The sequence below is a fragment of the Hypanus sabinus genome, chromosome 17 (assembly GCF_030144855.1).
Source record: "Hypanus sabinus isolate sHypSab1 chromosome 17, sHypSab1.hap1, whole genome shotgun sequence".
Lineage (NCBI taxonomy): Eukaryota > Metazoa > Chordata > Chondrichthyes > Myliobatiformes > Dasyatidae > Hypanus > Hypanus sabinus.
Genome location: NC_082722.1, coordinates 6696185 through 6713360, shown reverse-complemented (window position 1 = coordinate 6713360; position 17176 = coordinate 6696185). Strand labels below are relative to the sequence as shown.

At 41.9% G+C, this 17176-nt stretch overlaps 2 protein-coding genes across 4 annotated transcripts in view; one reads left to right on the top strand and one right to left on the bottom strand.

Annotated features, from left to right (window-relative positions):
- Positions 1 to 2373, top strand: part of cog4 (component of oligomeric golgi complex 4) — a 104188-nt gene extending 101815 nt beyond the window's left edge. For both annotated transcript variants that reach the window (XM_059992504.1, XM_059992505.1), the window contains one exon: positions 851 to 2373. In XM_059992504.1, the coding sequence (XP_059848487.1) occupies positions 851 to 985 (135 nt within the window). In that variant the 3' untranslated portion in view covers positions 986 to 2373. The remainder of the gene's footprint in view (positions 1 to 850) is intronic.
- Positions 2374 to 3743: 1370 nt separating this feature from the next.
- LOC132406671 (L-fucose kinase) overlaps positions 3744 to 17176 on the bottom strand; it is a 359123-nt gene continuing 345690 nt past the window's right edge. Inside the window, exons 23-25 of one of the 2 annotated variants that reach the window (XR_009516220.1) lie at positions 15156 to 15379; positions 8112 to 8316; positions 3744 to 8007 (exon numbers count right to left, since the gene is read on the bottom strand). Coding sequence is in view for 1 of the 2 variants with exons in the window: in XM_059992500.1 (XP_059848483.1) it covers positions 8239 to 8316; positions 15156 to 15379 (302 nt within the window). In the remaining variant the exon portion in view is untranslated. Of the gene's footprint in view, positions 8008 to 8059; positions 8317 to 15155; positions 15380 to 17176 lie in introns of those variants that run through there. The other variant, XM_059992500.1, reaches the window with a different exon arrangement.

Here is a 17176-nt window from a genome sequence, read left to right as displayed (position 1 = left end):
CTAAGCAGTTACCATTAATGGGGGCATGGTCACCTTGAGCCAGAAATTCAGGCCATTTCTCCTTTTCTCATGCACTGTGACCTTTTTGTTGATGAAAGTTGCATGTCATTTAAAAAGAAAGAAAGCTGCATGTCATGTTTCAAAACTGACCTTCTCATTAGAAGGTTTAGTGCTGGTTTTAATATGCTTTTGATTCCAAAGCTCCCTCAGTGTCCCTTTGGATAAATGCTTCTCAATGACCAGACGTTCTGAAATGTGGGATTATCACTTCCAAATTCTTGCAGTCATTCTCTGATACCAGGGATCCTTTCAATTAGAACACATCCATTTCTATCTGTTCTCCCACTTACACTGTCACAATAGCCATCTTTAGTATCCCACTGCAGTTACAGTATGTTGTGGCAACCTTGTAATCTACTCCATAATCAGGTGTAAACATTCCCTCATATGTAGCTCCTTTTTTTTTAACCCATGTGCTTATCTAAGAGTCTTGTAAATGTCCCCAATGTATCAGTCTCTACCACCGTCCCTGCAGAACATTCCAGACACCTACCGTTCTGTGTATTAAAAATCAAAATACCTCAGACATCTCCCCTAAACTTTCCTCCACTCACCTGAAAAGGATGTTTTCTGGTGTTAGCAGTTCTCACCCTGGGAAAAGATGCTGGCTGTGTGCTTTGTCTATGCTTTTTATAATCTTTTGTACTCACCTCTGATCTTTTGTACTCACCTCTGATCCTTCTTTGCTCCAAAGAGAGAAGCTCCAGCCCTAACTTGGTTGTAATGTGTTCCAGGCTTTTGGCAAAGTGGATTTGCAGTGAATGTCTCTTCTCATTTTCTGTCTCATCAGGTCACTGAGATCTTGGATTACTGGGGCCAAAACTCTGGGCCATTAACCTGGCGTCTCACCCCTGCTGAGGTGCGCCAGGTACTTGCTCTCCGGAATGACTTCCGTAGCGAGGACATCAAGAGGCTCCGCTTGTAGTGTCAGCAGCTGGAAAGACTTCACAGGGTTGGTTGTTGCATATCCTCTTGGAGCAAGATGCAGACCTTCTTATCTCCAGACAGTGAGACCTGAGCTTATCGACAGTCTGGTATGCACTGAAAATTTCTCCCACACTTTCCTTCCCTTAATAGGGAATTCCTTGAGCATTATTTCAACAGTGTCCTTGAATGTGGCTCAAGATGAGCTCTACGGCCATGCAGTTGGAGTTAAAGGGAGTTACTCCATGATACTTGCAGTCTGCTCTTGAGGCTTTGCTTTAGTTTGCAGCTGATAGAGTTGGTTTGCTTCCAGAGTATGATTCCTAGGCTTTTCAGAGCAGTCTGTTACTGTGCTCATTCCAGACCAGAAGGAGAGCGATTCCACCCTGTGACGTGCTGTGCTGTCTAGTCTTTCTGGATTAACAAAGTATTGCATCTAAATTCAACACGTGACCATCGAACTTCTACATGCTGTTCAGTGAATCCTGTTAGAAAATGTGGGCGTGGATTAAACGTCTGTAGGTATGACTGGTCCGGTGGTGTTGGGAGAAGCTGCTGGTACTCACTATGGGGAATGATATATCTGGTGAAGTGCTGGAGATCGGAATCCAACTTAGAACAAGTACATCTCTGGACTGGGATGTGAGCCCACAACCTCAGGAATCAGAGTGGTACTTAGTCAGGATTAACTCACCCAGTCCAATTTATACTAATTGTCATATGCTGTTATCTGCAGATTTCACTGACATCGTCAGAACCATATTTGAATGCCAGACACAGGTGAAGTATTCACTTGGCTTACTTAACGAGAGGTAAACAATTTCATTATTTAATATCACGTGTTGAACATTATCACAGTGATCAACATCAAGCAGGTGCATGGTATGTGGGCACACTATTAAATATAAATTGTGTCAGAATTAACTGGAAACTGACTGCAAAGATTTGGGTTTGGAAAATAATCACAGAGGAATCATGTTAATATTTCAGTTTGACATTGGCTCAGTGCTTGTCACCATATCTCCAGTAATGTATGTTGTTATGCCCAACTGCTACAGCAACCATGCATTGTAAAGTGCACAAGTGAATATGGACATTAAAATCACTTTCTGGAAATGCATCATTCTACCACAAGCTTTGCAGAAATGGTATCTCAGTGGTTAGCTGTTCAAAGAAGTGCTTCAAGCAAAGAATAAAACAAAATATTGCAGTTGATCGAGACCTGAAGTAAAAACAGAAATAGTCAGAGAAATTCAAGGCATTGGCTTAAAGCACAAATGCTTCCTCTACAAACTGACTTTGCATGTTCCACATTTTGTTTTCAGTATGTTGTGATGTGTTACTCAGTGTCAAATTTCCTGCCACCGGAAATAAACTATTATTTGTGTAGCTTTGCTTTATTTTTTCAAATTTGCATTTACAAAAAAGTTGAAATGAATATTTCTTGACTTCATTGAATCTTTTTCAGTGCCTGATTTTGACATTAATTTCAACCACTACTCTTCTAACTTGTTCCCTATGATCACCTCGGTTAAGGAAATAAGTTATTTGCTCTCTCCACTCGTATTCTGCCTCTGCAGTGATCTACTTCAATTTGGCATTCTAACCTTGCATTAGGGTTTACCCTCCTGACAGAGGTGTGGTATCTGCAGTATGGGTTAGTTTATATGTCCGCTAGAACTTTTGAACACTGTTATTCTGAAATTTGATAACTAAACATACAAGCACCTAATGTTCTGCGATTCATCTTTTAACAGAATTTATCCAGTAGGCTTATTCTGAGCCACAGTGGTTGGTGTCCTCTGTCAGTGTCTTTGTAACTTAAACAAATATCACACAATTTTAGCTCACTGAATAAATGCCAAGTCCTCTTATACAGAATATCTTTATTAACAGACAAATTGTTATTGTAGGATTTGAATTTGTGGCATATGTACCATAAATTCCAGTGTATAAGCTGAGAATTTGGCCCTAAATTTTGGTCCTAAAATTAGGGGGTCAGCTTAGACAGAGGGTGCCAACTTTGGAAAAACGAATACAAGGAAGGCAGGTTGTATTTATTGGTTGGTTTTGAGTCAAATTGGTTCCACTGTCGATGCATGAATTCTTTGGTTTGTTTAAACTCACATTTCGTGGCTGGTGCACGGACATCAAATCATTCCTTTAGCAAAATCAACAACCTTCAGCTTGAAGTCAGCATCCCATCGCATTTGTTTTAATCTTTTATACATGGTGGTCACAAACTCAGTACTGAGTACACGTACTGATCCCGCCACCCAATGTTACGAGGTTACGATGGGCACTAAATGGTTTCACGGGGGTTACTTTTCAGAGGATTCTTTTCCCTTGGAAACCTAATCCAAAATTTCTCTGCCTGATTTATTTTTTAAGAATTCACCTATAACGCTCTGCAATGTGTGGGCCTGTTTCCTTAGCAGGTACCGGTTCACAAAATTTCCAGGGTCCAGATCTGGCAAAGCTGAGTACCAGCATGTGAGATCTTGTGATTTTTTTCTGGTTAAACCAAAAACCTCTACAAAAGGGGTCAGCTTATACAAAGGCAACATGAAAAAGTCACTTTTTAAACCTTGAAAATGGGGTGTCGGCTTATACTCCGGATTATATGGTATTTCAGCATTAAGTATAAGTGCCTATAAAAAGTATTCACCCCCCCCCCCCGGAAGTTTTCATATTCTATTGTTATACAACATTGAATCACAGTGGATTTCTTTTTTTAAAACTTTTTATTAATATTTAAACATAGGCATAATAATAGTAATACAGAGAGATTGGGAATACATAGTTAATAAACAGTTTATACAAGTATAAACTATAGATAACACAAATGTACTAAGCCTCCCAAACTCTTGATGTACTTAACGTGATAGAAAAAAACATACCAAAAAAACCCCCCAAATTAGAAATAAAAGAAAACTAAACTAAAAAAAATAAAGCTGGGCTATTATCTTAGAACGGATACAATCAATAATGTCAATAACTCTACTCCTCTATCCAAATATGTAAGGATAATTAAAAAGGATTCGGAAAAGGTCAAATTACATCATTTGAAAGTGTTGAATAAATAGTCTCCAAGTTCCTTCGAATTTAACTGAAGGGTCAAAAATGACACTTATGATTTTTTTTTAGATTTAAACAATATATAGTTGGGAAAACTATTGGAATGTAGCAGGAGGATTAATCTCTTTCCAATTCAATAAAATAGATCTTCTGGCCATTAATGTAACAAATGCAATTATCTGACGAACTGAAGAGGAAAAATAACTATTTTCCACCATTGGTAAGCCAAAAACTGCAGTAATAGACTGAGGATGTTAATCAAAATGCAAAACTGTTGAAATAATATCAAAAATACCTTTCCAATATTTCTCCAAAAAAGGACAAAACCAGAACATATGAGTCAAAGAGGCTTCTTCTGAAAGACATCTATCACAGATAGGATTTATATGGGAGTTAAAATGAACAAGCTTGTCTTTAGACATGTGGGCCCTAACAGTGGATTTAATTTGGTTTTTTGATGCTGATCAACAGAAAAAGTCTTGTGTCAAAGTGAAAACAGATTTCTACAAAGTGATCCTAAATATTTTACAAATATAAAACACAAAATTGATTGCATTAAGTATTCACCCCCTTCAAGTCAATATTTAGTAGATACAACTTTGGCAGTAGTTACAGCCTTGACTGTGTGTAGATAGGCCTCTATCAGCTTTGCACATCTGGACACTGCAATTTTTCCCCATTCTTCTTTACAAAATTGCTCAAGCTCTGTTCGATTGTATGGGGATTGTGAGCGAACAACCCATATCAAGTCTTGCCACAAATTCTCAATTGCATTAAGGTCTAGACTCTTGCTTGGCTCCTGCAGGACATTAACTTTGCTGTTTTTAAGCCATTCCTGTGTAGCTTTAGCTTTATACTTGGGGTCATTGTCTTGCTGGAAAGCAACTCTTCGCTCAAGTCGCAATTCTCTTGCAAACAACATTAGGTTTTCCTCCAGGATTTCCCTGTATTTTGCTGCATTCATTTTACCCTCTACTTTCACAAGCCTTCCAGGGCCTGCTGCACTGAAGCATCCCCAGAGATGATGCAGCCACCAACATGCATCACATTAGGGATGGTGTGTTTATGATGATGTGCAGTGTTTGGCTTGTTACGTATCCCGTAACTGGATAACTTACCAGCAAAGATAGAGAGGTCCGTTGAAGTCTGATGTCACTATTTTCAAACGTTTTTATTTATAAAGGGGCACAAAAGTAAGGTTAATACAAACATTCAGATAATGCACGTCACCAATACTCAATCTAAAGCGTGGGTATAGTAATAATCATCATTAAGAAGTAATCTCGGCTATTGTCTAGGGGATAATATTTTTGTCCATTGGAAATATAAAAAGTCGTTCAGAAGTCTGCAGACTTTAGCCTTTCGAGGAATCGTTGGGTTTCACGTGTTTTAAAGGGATCGGTGAAAACGAAAAGAAAACTTGCCCGGGTCTTTAAGAAGCCACTCCGTTAAATCAGGGGAGCGTTGTTTTCCCCGTTGTTAGTTCGAAGTCCTTCTTGGTATTATCAGCCACCTGCTCCCTAGGTCAAAGGAGTTAGGAGCGCACGTGGCGTTGAGTGGCTTCCAGCTCTCACGGGAGCGTTGAGTGAGCGAGTTCTGCTGGTGCATCGCTGGGGTACTGCCTCCTGCAGTCCGCTTTTATCTTTACTTGCAGAGTTGTAGATGTCCATCAAAGTAGGGTGATGCAATCTCCACCCCCACATTGCCTGAGGGTGTCCATGTCCATGGTAGCTGTCACGTAGCAGGGACATGCATGTCACACAGGTGCTTCTAAGAACAATGGCCAGAACCGTTGCATTGTCTCTCACTTCCGAGATCCGAATTAATAGGGGGCTGCTCCCGCTCCTTCGGCCCCTCAGAGCTGTGGTACCTTCATAACAGGCTTATGCCAACATAGCGTTTAGTTTGACGGCCAAAAAGCTCAATTTTGGTTTCATCAGACCATAGAACCTTCTTCCAACTGACTTCAGTGTCTCCCTCATGCTTTTTGGCAAACATCTGCCAAGATTTCTTGAGTTTTTTTTCCAACAGTGGCTGTCTTTGCCACTCTCCCATCTCAACCACTGAAGCTTGTAATTCCTCCAGAGTTGTCATAGGTCTCTTGGTGCCCTTCTTCACTAGTCTCCTTGCAAGGTCACTCAGTTACTGAGGTAGCCTGCTCTTGGCAGAATTACAGCTGTACTGTATTTTTCCATTCCTTGATGATTGACTTAACAATCATCTCCACCTCCTGACTTGTGCTTTCAACAACCTTTTCGTGGAGTTGCTTGGAGTGTTCTTTTGTCTCCATGTTGTAGTTTTGCTTGGACCTTCCAGGTACAGGTGTATTTTTACTAGAGTCAATATTCAGGGATTTATATTCGAACCTGGATGAGTATGCTGTAGTTGTTACCAACTTCATTAAAACCTGTGTGGATGAGAGTATGCCCACAAAGACTTACTGTACATTCTTGAGCTAAAAGCAGTAGATGAACCAGGAGGTACATCATCTGCTGAAGGCATTCCAAGTCTGGCGATCCTGGCCTGTACTAGAAAACCAAATATAATTTGCGAAGGGCTATTTCAAGAGTGAAGAGACAACTTTTAATGAGGTTGGAGGTGACATCGGATGCACGGCAACTCTGGCAGGGTTTGCAAGACATTACTTTCTGCAAAGTGAAACCCAATAGCATGAATGGCAGTGATGCTTCACTACCAGATGAACTCAATGACTTCTATGCACACTTTGAAAGAGAGAACACAACTACAGCTGTAAAGATCCCTGCTGCACCTGATGACCCTGTGATGTCTGTCTCAGAGGCCAATGTTAGATTGCCTTTAAAGAGAGTGAACCCTTGCAAAGTGGGAAGTCCCGATGGAGTACCTGGTAAGGCTCTTAAATCCTGTACTAACAATTAGCAGGAGTATTCAAGGACATTTTCAACCTCTCACGGCTCGGGTGGAAGTTCCCACTTGCTTCAGAAAGGCAATAATTCTCCCTGTGCCTAAGAAGGAGAAGAATGTAGGCTGCCTTAATGACTATCACCCGGTCTCACCAATATATAAAAGGCCACACCGGGAGCACTGGATGCAGTATACCACACCAGCCAACTCACAGGTGAAGTGTCACCTCACCTGGAAGGACTGTCTGGGGCCCTGAATGGTGGTGAGGGAGGAAGTGTAAGGGCAGGTGTAGCACTTGTTCCCTTTACAAGGATAAGTGCCAGGAGGGAGATTGGTGGGAAGGGATGGGGGCACGACGAGTGGACTGCATCCGGTGCTCCCGGTGTGGCCTTTTATATATTGGTGAGATCTGACGCAGACTGGGAGACCGTTTCGCTGAACACCCACGCTCAGGCCACCAGAAAAAGCAGGATCTCCCAGTGGCCACACATTTTAATTCCACGTCCCATTCCCATTCTGATATGTCTGTCCAAGGCCGCCTCTATTGTCAAAATGAATCCAAACTCAGGTTGGAGGAACAACATCTTGCATACCGGCTGGGCAGCCTCCAACCTGATGGCATGAACATTGACTTCTCTAACTTCCGTTAATGCCCCTCTTCCCATTCTTACCTCATCCCTGACATATTTAGTTGTTTGCCTGTTTTCCATCTCCCTCTGGTGCTCCACCCCTCCCTTCTTTCTCCTGAGGCCTCCCGTCCCATGATTCTTTCCCTTCTCCAACTCTGTATCGCTTTCGCCAATCACCTTTCCAGCTCTTAGCTTCATCCCACCCCCTCCGGTCTTCTCCTATCATTTCGCATTTCCCCCTCCCCCCAATACTTTCTAATCTCTCTCTATCTTTCCTTTCAGTTAGTCCTGATGAAGGGTCTCGGCCCAAAACGTCGACAGTGCTTCTCCTTATAGATGCTGCCTGGCCTGTTGTGTTCCACCAGCATTTTGTGCCTGAACTATGAATCAAGATGCAAGCTGCTCAAACTTCATTTGCTTCATCCCATCTGAACTGTAGAAAAAATATTTACTTCAGGTTAACTTCTTTTGATGTGTGAGGTAGCTTTGGCAAAGTAATGATTTATTTGTCATTTCATAATAATTAACTATACAAACCAAAACTAATAATAACAGATGCCTTGAACTGTGATGTAATCAAGTTGTTTTCCTTAATTCATGAAGGGAAGTTTTGGTTGGTCAAGTAGAAACAGGTATCTCGGGTAACTGGTGTGGGATATGAGAGTCAATCTGGTCCAGTCATGTGCACGGTGAGTCCTGTCTCATCAACTTGCACCTCGTGGATGCTGAAGTTCCCCAAGCCCTGCAGTGAGGACAAAGTTCAGAGTCATTAGCACCTTTCTTTGACCTTCCCACCAAGTGAGCTTCCTATAGATTTTGAGCTAGGATTCCAACTTGCGTAAGACAGGGAGCCTGGCACATTATGATACAAGATGGTTTTCAATACATTGCCATCAGACACAGGACAGAAGATATGGATTATTTCATAGAGAAAGGTTTTTAATTTTTAGGTTGGATTTTAGTCTGAGGACAGAGCAGACCTCACTGGAAATGGAAAGTCAAAAATTGGTGAGTGAGGCTGGGACTTGAAGGGCAAGTTAACAATATAACCATATAACAATTACAGCACGGAAACAGGCCATCTCGGCCCTTCTAGTCCGTGCCCAACGCTTACTCTTACCTAGTCCCACCGACCTGCCCTCAGCCCATAACCCTCCATTCCTTTCCCGTCCATATAACTATCCAATTTTACTTTAAGTGACAATACTGGACTTGCCTCTACCACTTCTACTGGAAGCTCATTCCACACAGCTACCACTCTCTGAGTAAAGAAATTCCCCCTCATGTTACCCTTAAACTTTTGCCCCCTAACTCTCAACTCATGTCCTCTTGTTTGAATCTCCCCTACTCTCAATGGAAAAAGCCTATTCACATCAACTCTATCTATCCTCCTCATAATTTTAAATACCTCTATCAAGTCCCCCCCTCAACCTTCTACGCTCCAAAGAATAAAGACCTAACTTGTTCAACCTTTCTCTGTAACTTAGTTGCTGAAACCCAGGTAACATTCTAGTAAATCTCCTCTGTACTGTCTCTATTTTGTTGACATCTTTCCTATAATTCAGTGACCAGAACTGAAAACAATACTCCAAATTTGGCCTCACCAGTGCCTTGTACAATTTTAACATTACATCCCAACTCCTATACTCAATGCTCTGATTTATAAAGGCCAGCATACCAAAAGCTTTCTTCACCACCCTATCCACATGAGATTCCACCTTCAGGGAGCTATGCACCATTATTCCTAGATCTCTCTGTTCCACTGCATTCCTCAATGCCCTACCATTTACCATGCATGTCCTATTTTGATTATTCCTACCAAAATGTAGCACTTCACACTTATCAGCTTTAAACTCCATCTGCCATCTTTCAGCCCACTATTCTAACTGCCAATCTCTCTGCAAGCTTTGAAAACCTACTTCATTATCCACAACGCCACCTATCATAGTATCATTACTAAGTTACCTTCTAAAAGATCGACAATTTCTTCTGCTGTCTACACTCAGTTTGCAGGCAGCTCCTGTGAAGTCTGTCAGAACAGAGTCGATCCTTGCAGTGCCCAAAACCTGTTCCATCATCCAATTCTGTTGATTAGCCTTAATCAAACTGCTCTGCCCATAATATCTAATCATTCCACATTTGTAAGCTAGCTTACTCCATGTGTTTCTTTTTTTAAAATTTTTTTTTATTAGTTTTTCAAAACATTTTACAAATTAAAAACCCCAAATCCCAATGAGGAACATTAAAACAGTGCAAAATTAAGCATACAATAACAATATGCTACAAAGGAAGAGAATTTAACAAAAAAAAAGCACCTAAATTAAAGACAAGTAAGCTTAATGTCCTCCCCAAGCCCCACAACACAAGAAAAAAACAACAGCAACTCCAGACCAACCACAACACAATATAGAGAGTATAAGTCAGGACAGCCAAACTCCCAGACTGTGAATACACTCAGCAACAGAGGATAATAATGCCTTCTACCAGAAAAAAAAAGGAGCTGAAAGCAAGGGACTGAAAAGAAAAAAAAACCCTAGTCAAGAGGAAGGTTATGAAAGTACTCGATAAAAGGTCCCCAGACCTTATGGAACTTTAGATCCGAATTGAGAACTGAATAATGAATTTTTTCGAGGTCCAAACAGGCCATGACGTTGTTAAGCCATTGAGCATGAGTGGGCGGGGCAGCATCTCTCCATCTGAGGAGGATCAAGCGTCTAGCCAGGAGAGAGGCAAAGGATAATATTCGGCATTTGGTCGGACCCAGACACAAATCTGTCTTGCCCCAAAAACCGAACAGAGCAATTAAGGGGTTTGGTTCTAGGTGCTGATTCAGAATATACGATAACGTAGTGAAGACATCTTTCCAGAATTTCTCCAAGCCAGGACAGAACCAGTACATATGGATGAGAGAGGCCACGCCCCTCTTGCATTTATCACAGAGCGGACTAACGCTAGGGTAGAATCGAGATAGTTTAGATTTAGACATATGGGCTCTATGAACAATCTTAAACTGTAAAAGGCAGTGACGAGCACAAAGAGAGGTTGAGTTAACCAATTTGAGAACTGAATCCCAGCTCTCCTCAGATAAGGAGATATTTAAATCCTGCTCCCAGGCCATTTTGATTTTATCCATGGGGGCCCGTCGTAAGGCTGCTAGTTTATCTCGGATGATTGATATTAAGCCTTTACCTAGTGGATTCATGGAAAGAAATAGGTCCATAGCATTTATCGCAGGCATTTCAGGAAAGTTAGGAATTAAAGGAGCAATAAAGTGTCGGATTTGGAGATATCTGAAAAAATGAGCATTGGGCAGATTGAACTTAACAGAGAGCTGCTGAAAAGAAGCGAAGCGATTATCAATGAAAAGATCTTCAAAATGTCTAATGCCCTTCCTATACCAAACCTGGAATGCTGAATAGTATGTAAAAAAAAGTAGGTAAAAAAAGGTGATTATGAGCAACAGGGCTGGAAACGGAAAACCCCTGGAAACCATAGCATTTCCTGATCTGAGCCCATATACGCAAAGTGTGTCTAACAAGAGGATTAGCTATTGATCTGGGCAGACTACTAGGGAGTGCAGAGCCAAGAAGTGCAGAGATAGATAATTCTTTAGTGGAGCTCAGCTCCATCGCCACCCAGTTAGGGCACTCGGGTTGGCCATGGAAGAAAGACCAGAAGGTAGCACAACGTATATTAGCTGCCCAATAATATAAACGAAAGTTAGGTAAAGCCATGCCACCCTCTTTTTTAGATTTTTGGAGATGGATTTTATTAATTCTAGAGTACTTATTCTGCCACAGATATGACAAAATAATAGAGTCTAAGGAATCAAAAAAAGATTTAGGAATAAAAATTGGGATAGATTGAAATAGGTATAAAAATTTGGGGAGAACATACATTTTAACAACATTAATATGACCTACCAAAGACATAGATAGAGGTGACCATTGTACCAGACTCTGCATATGAAAGATTGGCAAAGTTTTCACGAAAGAGATCTTTAAACTTCCTTGTGACTGTAATTCCAAGATAAGTAAATTGATTATGGACTACTTTAAAAGGGAGATCACGAAATGTTAGTTCTTGTGCTTCTTTATTAATTGGGAGAAGTTCACTCTTATGTAAATTAAGTTTATAGCCAGAGATCTGGCTAAACTGGTACTCCATGTGTTTCAATGAAAGGGAATGTAAGTTATGTAAATGCATCCTGTTCTGGTAGTGTGACCTCAGCAGCTTTCTGGTGGAACTGCTTTCTGTTTGCTGTTGCTAAAGGTGCTAACTTCATAAGTTTCTGTCAGGATAGAGAGAATTATTCCCAATTGCACTGACACCCTCTCGCTGGCTCGCTGAAGAGCGGGACTTCAAGGACATAGCAACAGCTTTCCTGTTACTATGGATAATAAACATTACATGGGAAAATCCAAACAAAACAAAGAACTAACAACAGATTTGGGTGTTTGGGGGCGGGGGGGGGGGGTCAATGGGTGTATCACCATAGAGTCTCACACTGCAGACTTCATCTAAGTTATTTGGCATCAGCTAGGAGACTAGGGTCAGAGGAAAGATCATGTCCCTGGAGATGAAGGAGGTTGTATGGAGTGGGAGGGAATGACATCAGATGAAGAATACCTGGGCCGAGGGAGCTGGATGGAAGACAGAGATAGTAGTGGTGCGGGGGTGGTGGGGAGGTAAACAATTTTTTGTTGGGGGCTGGATGGAGGTTTGGAAGTCAAAAGTTTGAGAGTTGAGAGTGTTGTTTTAAAAGGATCTTTTGTAACAGTTGGGAGGTCAATGGGCATTGGAGAGGGAGTCAAAAATAGGGCTTTGATTCTCTCTGTGAACCTTCACTTCACCCTTCTACCAGCAAACCTTCATCACTTCAATAATCTCTCTCTGACATCCTTGATCCAATCCTCAGTGCTTCCTCTCCTACCTCCCCTGCAGTGTCAGGACATCATGGAAGAAATTTGACTGAGGGCAGCAGCCTGGGTTATTCAGCAGGTTCTGCCATGACTTAGTGTGTGTGGAATTTGGCTTTCCCTGGTATAGACACTGTTCCACCACTCAATAAAATCAGGGCTGGTCTCTGATGGTAGATCAATGGACATTGAACATAGAACAAAATCAATAATCCCTCCTGCATACCCCTCTGTTTTTCGTTCATCCATCCATGATCCTATCTAAGAGTTTCTTAGGTGCTCCTAATGTATTTGCCTCTACCACTACCCCTGGCAGGGCTCTCCGTAAAAAAACATACCTCTGCCATCCCCCTGTACTTCAGTCCAATCATCTGAAAATTATGCCCTTTTGTACTTGCCCTTTTTCCCCCCAGGAAAAGGTCACTGGCTATCTACACTATGCCTCTTATCATCTTATACATCTCTATCAAGTCACCTCTCATCTTTCTTTGCTCCAAAGAGAAAAGCCTTAGCTTGCTCAGCGTTTTCTTATAAGACTAACTCTCCCAATCCAGACGTGGATTAGAGATGTGTGGAGCAGCATCATCGTGGTAAATCTCTGCACCCTCTGAAACTTTCACCTCTTCCCTATAATTAAGCAACCAGAACTAAATATAATACTCCAGGTGTAGTCTACCAAGAATGTTATAGAGCTACAACATTACCTCACAGCTCCTGAATACAATCTGACTTTTGAAGGCCTAAACACCATAATGGCTTCTTAACCACCCTATCAACTTGCACAGCAACTTCGAGGGACGTGGATCCCGAAATCCCTTTGTTCCTTCACACTGCTAAGAATCCTGCCATTAACTCTGTACTCTTCCATCAAATTTCCTTTCAAAGTGTATCACTCCACACTTTTCTGCATCAAACTCCATCTGCCATTTCTCAGCCCAGCTCTGCATCCTATCATATCTCAATGTAACCTACACCACCACCAACCTTTATATCATCTGCAAACTTATTAACCCACCCTTCCACTTCTTTGTCCAAGTCATTAATAAAAATCACTAAGAGTTGGGGTCTCAGAACAGATCACCATTGGTCACTGACCTCCAGGTAGAATATATTCCATCTGCAACCACCGTCTGTGGTTAAATCAATTCTGAATTCATGCAGCCAAGTTTCACTGGATTCCATACCTCCAGCCTTTCTATATGAGCCTACTATGGTGAACCTTACTAAATCCATGTACTGTACACTACCACCACTTTCAATGTTGTTTGTCACTTCATGATCTGCCCTTGCCATGAAGCATGATCTGCCCCTCACAAAGCATGCTGACTAACCTAATCAGTATATAATTCTCCAAATGCTTGTAAATCTTGTCTCTGAAAATCCTCTCCAATAGTCTCCAACCACCACTGATTTAAGACTCACTGGTCTATATTACCCAGGATTATCCCTATTACCTTTCTTGAACAAATGAATAACATTTGCCATACTTCAATTTTCTGGTACTATACTACTCCTGGAACCAGTGAGGACACAAAACTGATCACCAAAGGCGCAGCAATCGCTTCTCTGAAGGATTAACCCTGCTTCCCTCTTCATAGCTTGAGCCGGCAGTGTTGAGTGTTTGAGGCTTCCTGCACCCAACGCTCGAACTCCTTCCCTCAGCAACCTCCATAACCTTTCAGTAACCAAATCTACCAATCTCATTAACAAGCCATCACATTCAACTGCAAATTGTGTTCCAAATTTCTAGCACCCTTTCTGTGTACATGTAGCTCATATCTTCTACTCCACAAAGGTCTGGCTCTTGGGTCTTCACAAGCAGGGCTTTTCCAGACTAGTGGAAACAGTTTTTTGGAAAATGATAACATTGCTCAAAGGCTGAAAGTAAAAAGGTTTTGCAAAAGACTTAAGAGTCATACTTGTCCATAATGATCAAGGTGCCCACCTGAGCAAGTGCGCTTTGTGTTTGACCCCTATCCCTATAAACCTTTCCTATCAAAGAACTTACTCAAAAGGCTTTTAAATGTTGTAATTCTACTTGATTTATACCTCATAGTTAATAGTTCAAGTTCAATAGTCATTCAACCATACATGAATACAGCCAAACAAAACAGCGTTGCAACACATTGTACCACAGTCACACAGCACATATAGCACACATAAGATATTTGTAAAATATAGTCACACAAAAACAGCTCGTTTCATATGATTTATGTGGAAAACTTGCCCTTTAAATCTATTCCCTCTCACCTTGACTCTATGCCCTCTAGTTTTAGACTCCCTTACCCTGGGGAAAACGTTTGTGATATCCACCTTATCTACTACTCTCATGATTTTATAAACTTCTGTACATAACCACTCAGCCTTCTATGCCTCAGTAAAAACAGTCCCAGCCTACCCAGTGTTTCCCTATACCTCAAGCCCTCCAGTCTCAGTAAAATCCTTGTGAAACTTTTCCACATCCTTTCCAGCTTAATGATATCCTTCCTATAGCTAAAATACCAGCACTGCACACAGAACTCCAATTGTGGCCTCACTGACTTTAAACTGGACATCCCAACCCTTGTACATAATGCTCTGACTCGTGTCTTCATTTTCAGGTCCCTATGTTCTACATCCCCAGGGCCCTACCATTTACTCTGTACACCTTGTATGTTCCTACCTCACTTGCTGTCAGTATCCTCTTGATTGCTTCTTTCTGCCGAGGTTTTCTGGTCAAGAGATAAAGGAAACCTCCACCTCCTGCTCCAGCCAAGCTCTGTCCGTGTACATGGGGCTGCAGGATTGTCATCATCTCCCGGACTGCCAGTGGCTCACACCCAGGAGCCATGCACATCTTCTGCTGCCAGTAGGTATTCAAGCACTGTCCGATCCAGGAGAGGTCACCTATCAAATGCATAAAGTGTACTTTGAAATAGGTCATTTTTCTCTCTGCTGTTTCCTCCTCTTCCTCTCCTGAACATGTCAGCTGCAGCTGGATATGACAGCGAGAGTTGAAATATAGCTTCCCTACCCCCCTCTCCCCTCTCACTCTGAAGATGTCCCAGCAGTTAATGTATGCTTGGCTGCTGTTATAGCATGTAAAGATGAAGAGGAATTTTAAAAATATGTAATTGCTTGAATTCAGCAATATAACTAACGAGGCAAACACTAGGAGCAGAAGTAGGCTACTTGGCTTCTCAAGTACGTTCCAACATTCAGTAGAATCTGAGTGTAATTTCTGTTCCAGATTCCCATCTCTATCTGTGTCTCTGCACCTCCCTCGCTCATCCAGCATCTATCTACTTGACTTAAGAATATTCACAGTCTCTGCAGTTGGGACAAAAGAGGTGCACACAATATAGGATTCCAAGCAATCCTAGCCTTTACAGCATTTCCTCACAAAAAGTCTATTCCAGCTATCATTTTATTAAAAACACACATAACATGCTGGAGGAACTCAGCAGGTTAAGCAACATCTATGGAAATGAGTAAACAGCTGATGTTTTGAGCTGAGATCCTTCATCAGGACTGGGAAGGAGGGAGGAAGAAGCCAGGTGTGTGGAGGTGGAGGGATGAAGAAAGAAGCTGGGAGTTGACAAGAGTGGCCAGTGTGGGGAATTGAAGAAGATGAAAAGGGGAGGAGGTAAAATTACCATGCCATCAGGTTGGAGGCTACCCAGGCAGAATCTGAGGTGTTCCTCCTCCAGCCTGAAAGGGGCGTCGTCATGGCAGCAGAGGAGGCTATGGACTGATGTCAGAATGTGAATGGGGATTGGATTTAAAATAGTTGGCCACTGGGAAATCCTGCTTTTTGCAAATGGAACTTGACAAAGTGGTCCCCCAAACCGAGTTAGGTCTCACCAATGTAGAGCAGGTCACATTGGGAGAGCCGGATACAATAGTTAATCCCATCAGATTTGCAAGTGAGGTGTTACCTCACCCAGAAGAATTATTTGGGACCTTGAATGGAGGTGAATAGGCAGGTGTAACAGTTCTTCTGCCTACAGGGATAACTACCAAGAGGGAGATTAGTGGGAAGGGACAAATGGACTAAGAAATCACAGAGAGACTGATCCCTGCAAAGTTGGGGGGAGAATGGGGTGGGGGAATATAAAGATGTGTTTGATGATAGGGTCCTATGGAAGATGGTGGAAGTTACGGATAGTGATGTGCTGGATATAGAGCCTCATGGGGTGGTAGGTAAGGACAGAGGAACTCTATTATTACTAAGGCGGAAGGAAGATGGGGTGAGAGCAGATGTTTGGGAATTGGAGGAGACATGGGTGAAGGCAGCATCAATGGTGGAGGAAGTGAAATCCCATTCTTTGAAGGAGGAAGACATCTCTGATGTCCTGGGAGGAAAAGTTTCATCCTGGGATGAGATTCCATGATGATGAAGAAACTGGGATAAGGGAAAGACATTTTTACAAGACAGTGGGAGGTGGTATAGTCGAGGTAATCATAGGAATTGGTAGGTTTCTAATAGGTATTTGTTAACAATTTGTCTCCAGAGATGGAGATACAGAGAATGAGAAAGGGGAGGGAGGTGTCAGTAAAACAGACCAAGTGAACCCCCAATGACCAAGTGTTCTAGATGAGGTCTCCCCAATGAACACAGGGTTTTAGATGAGATCTCCGGAATGCACACAAGGTTCTAGAGTAGTTCTCCCCAATGTGCATGGCATTCTAGATTAGCCTCCC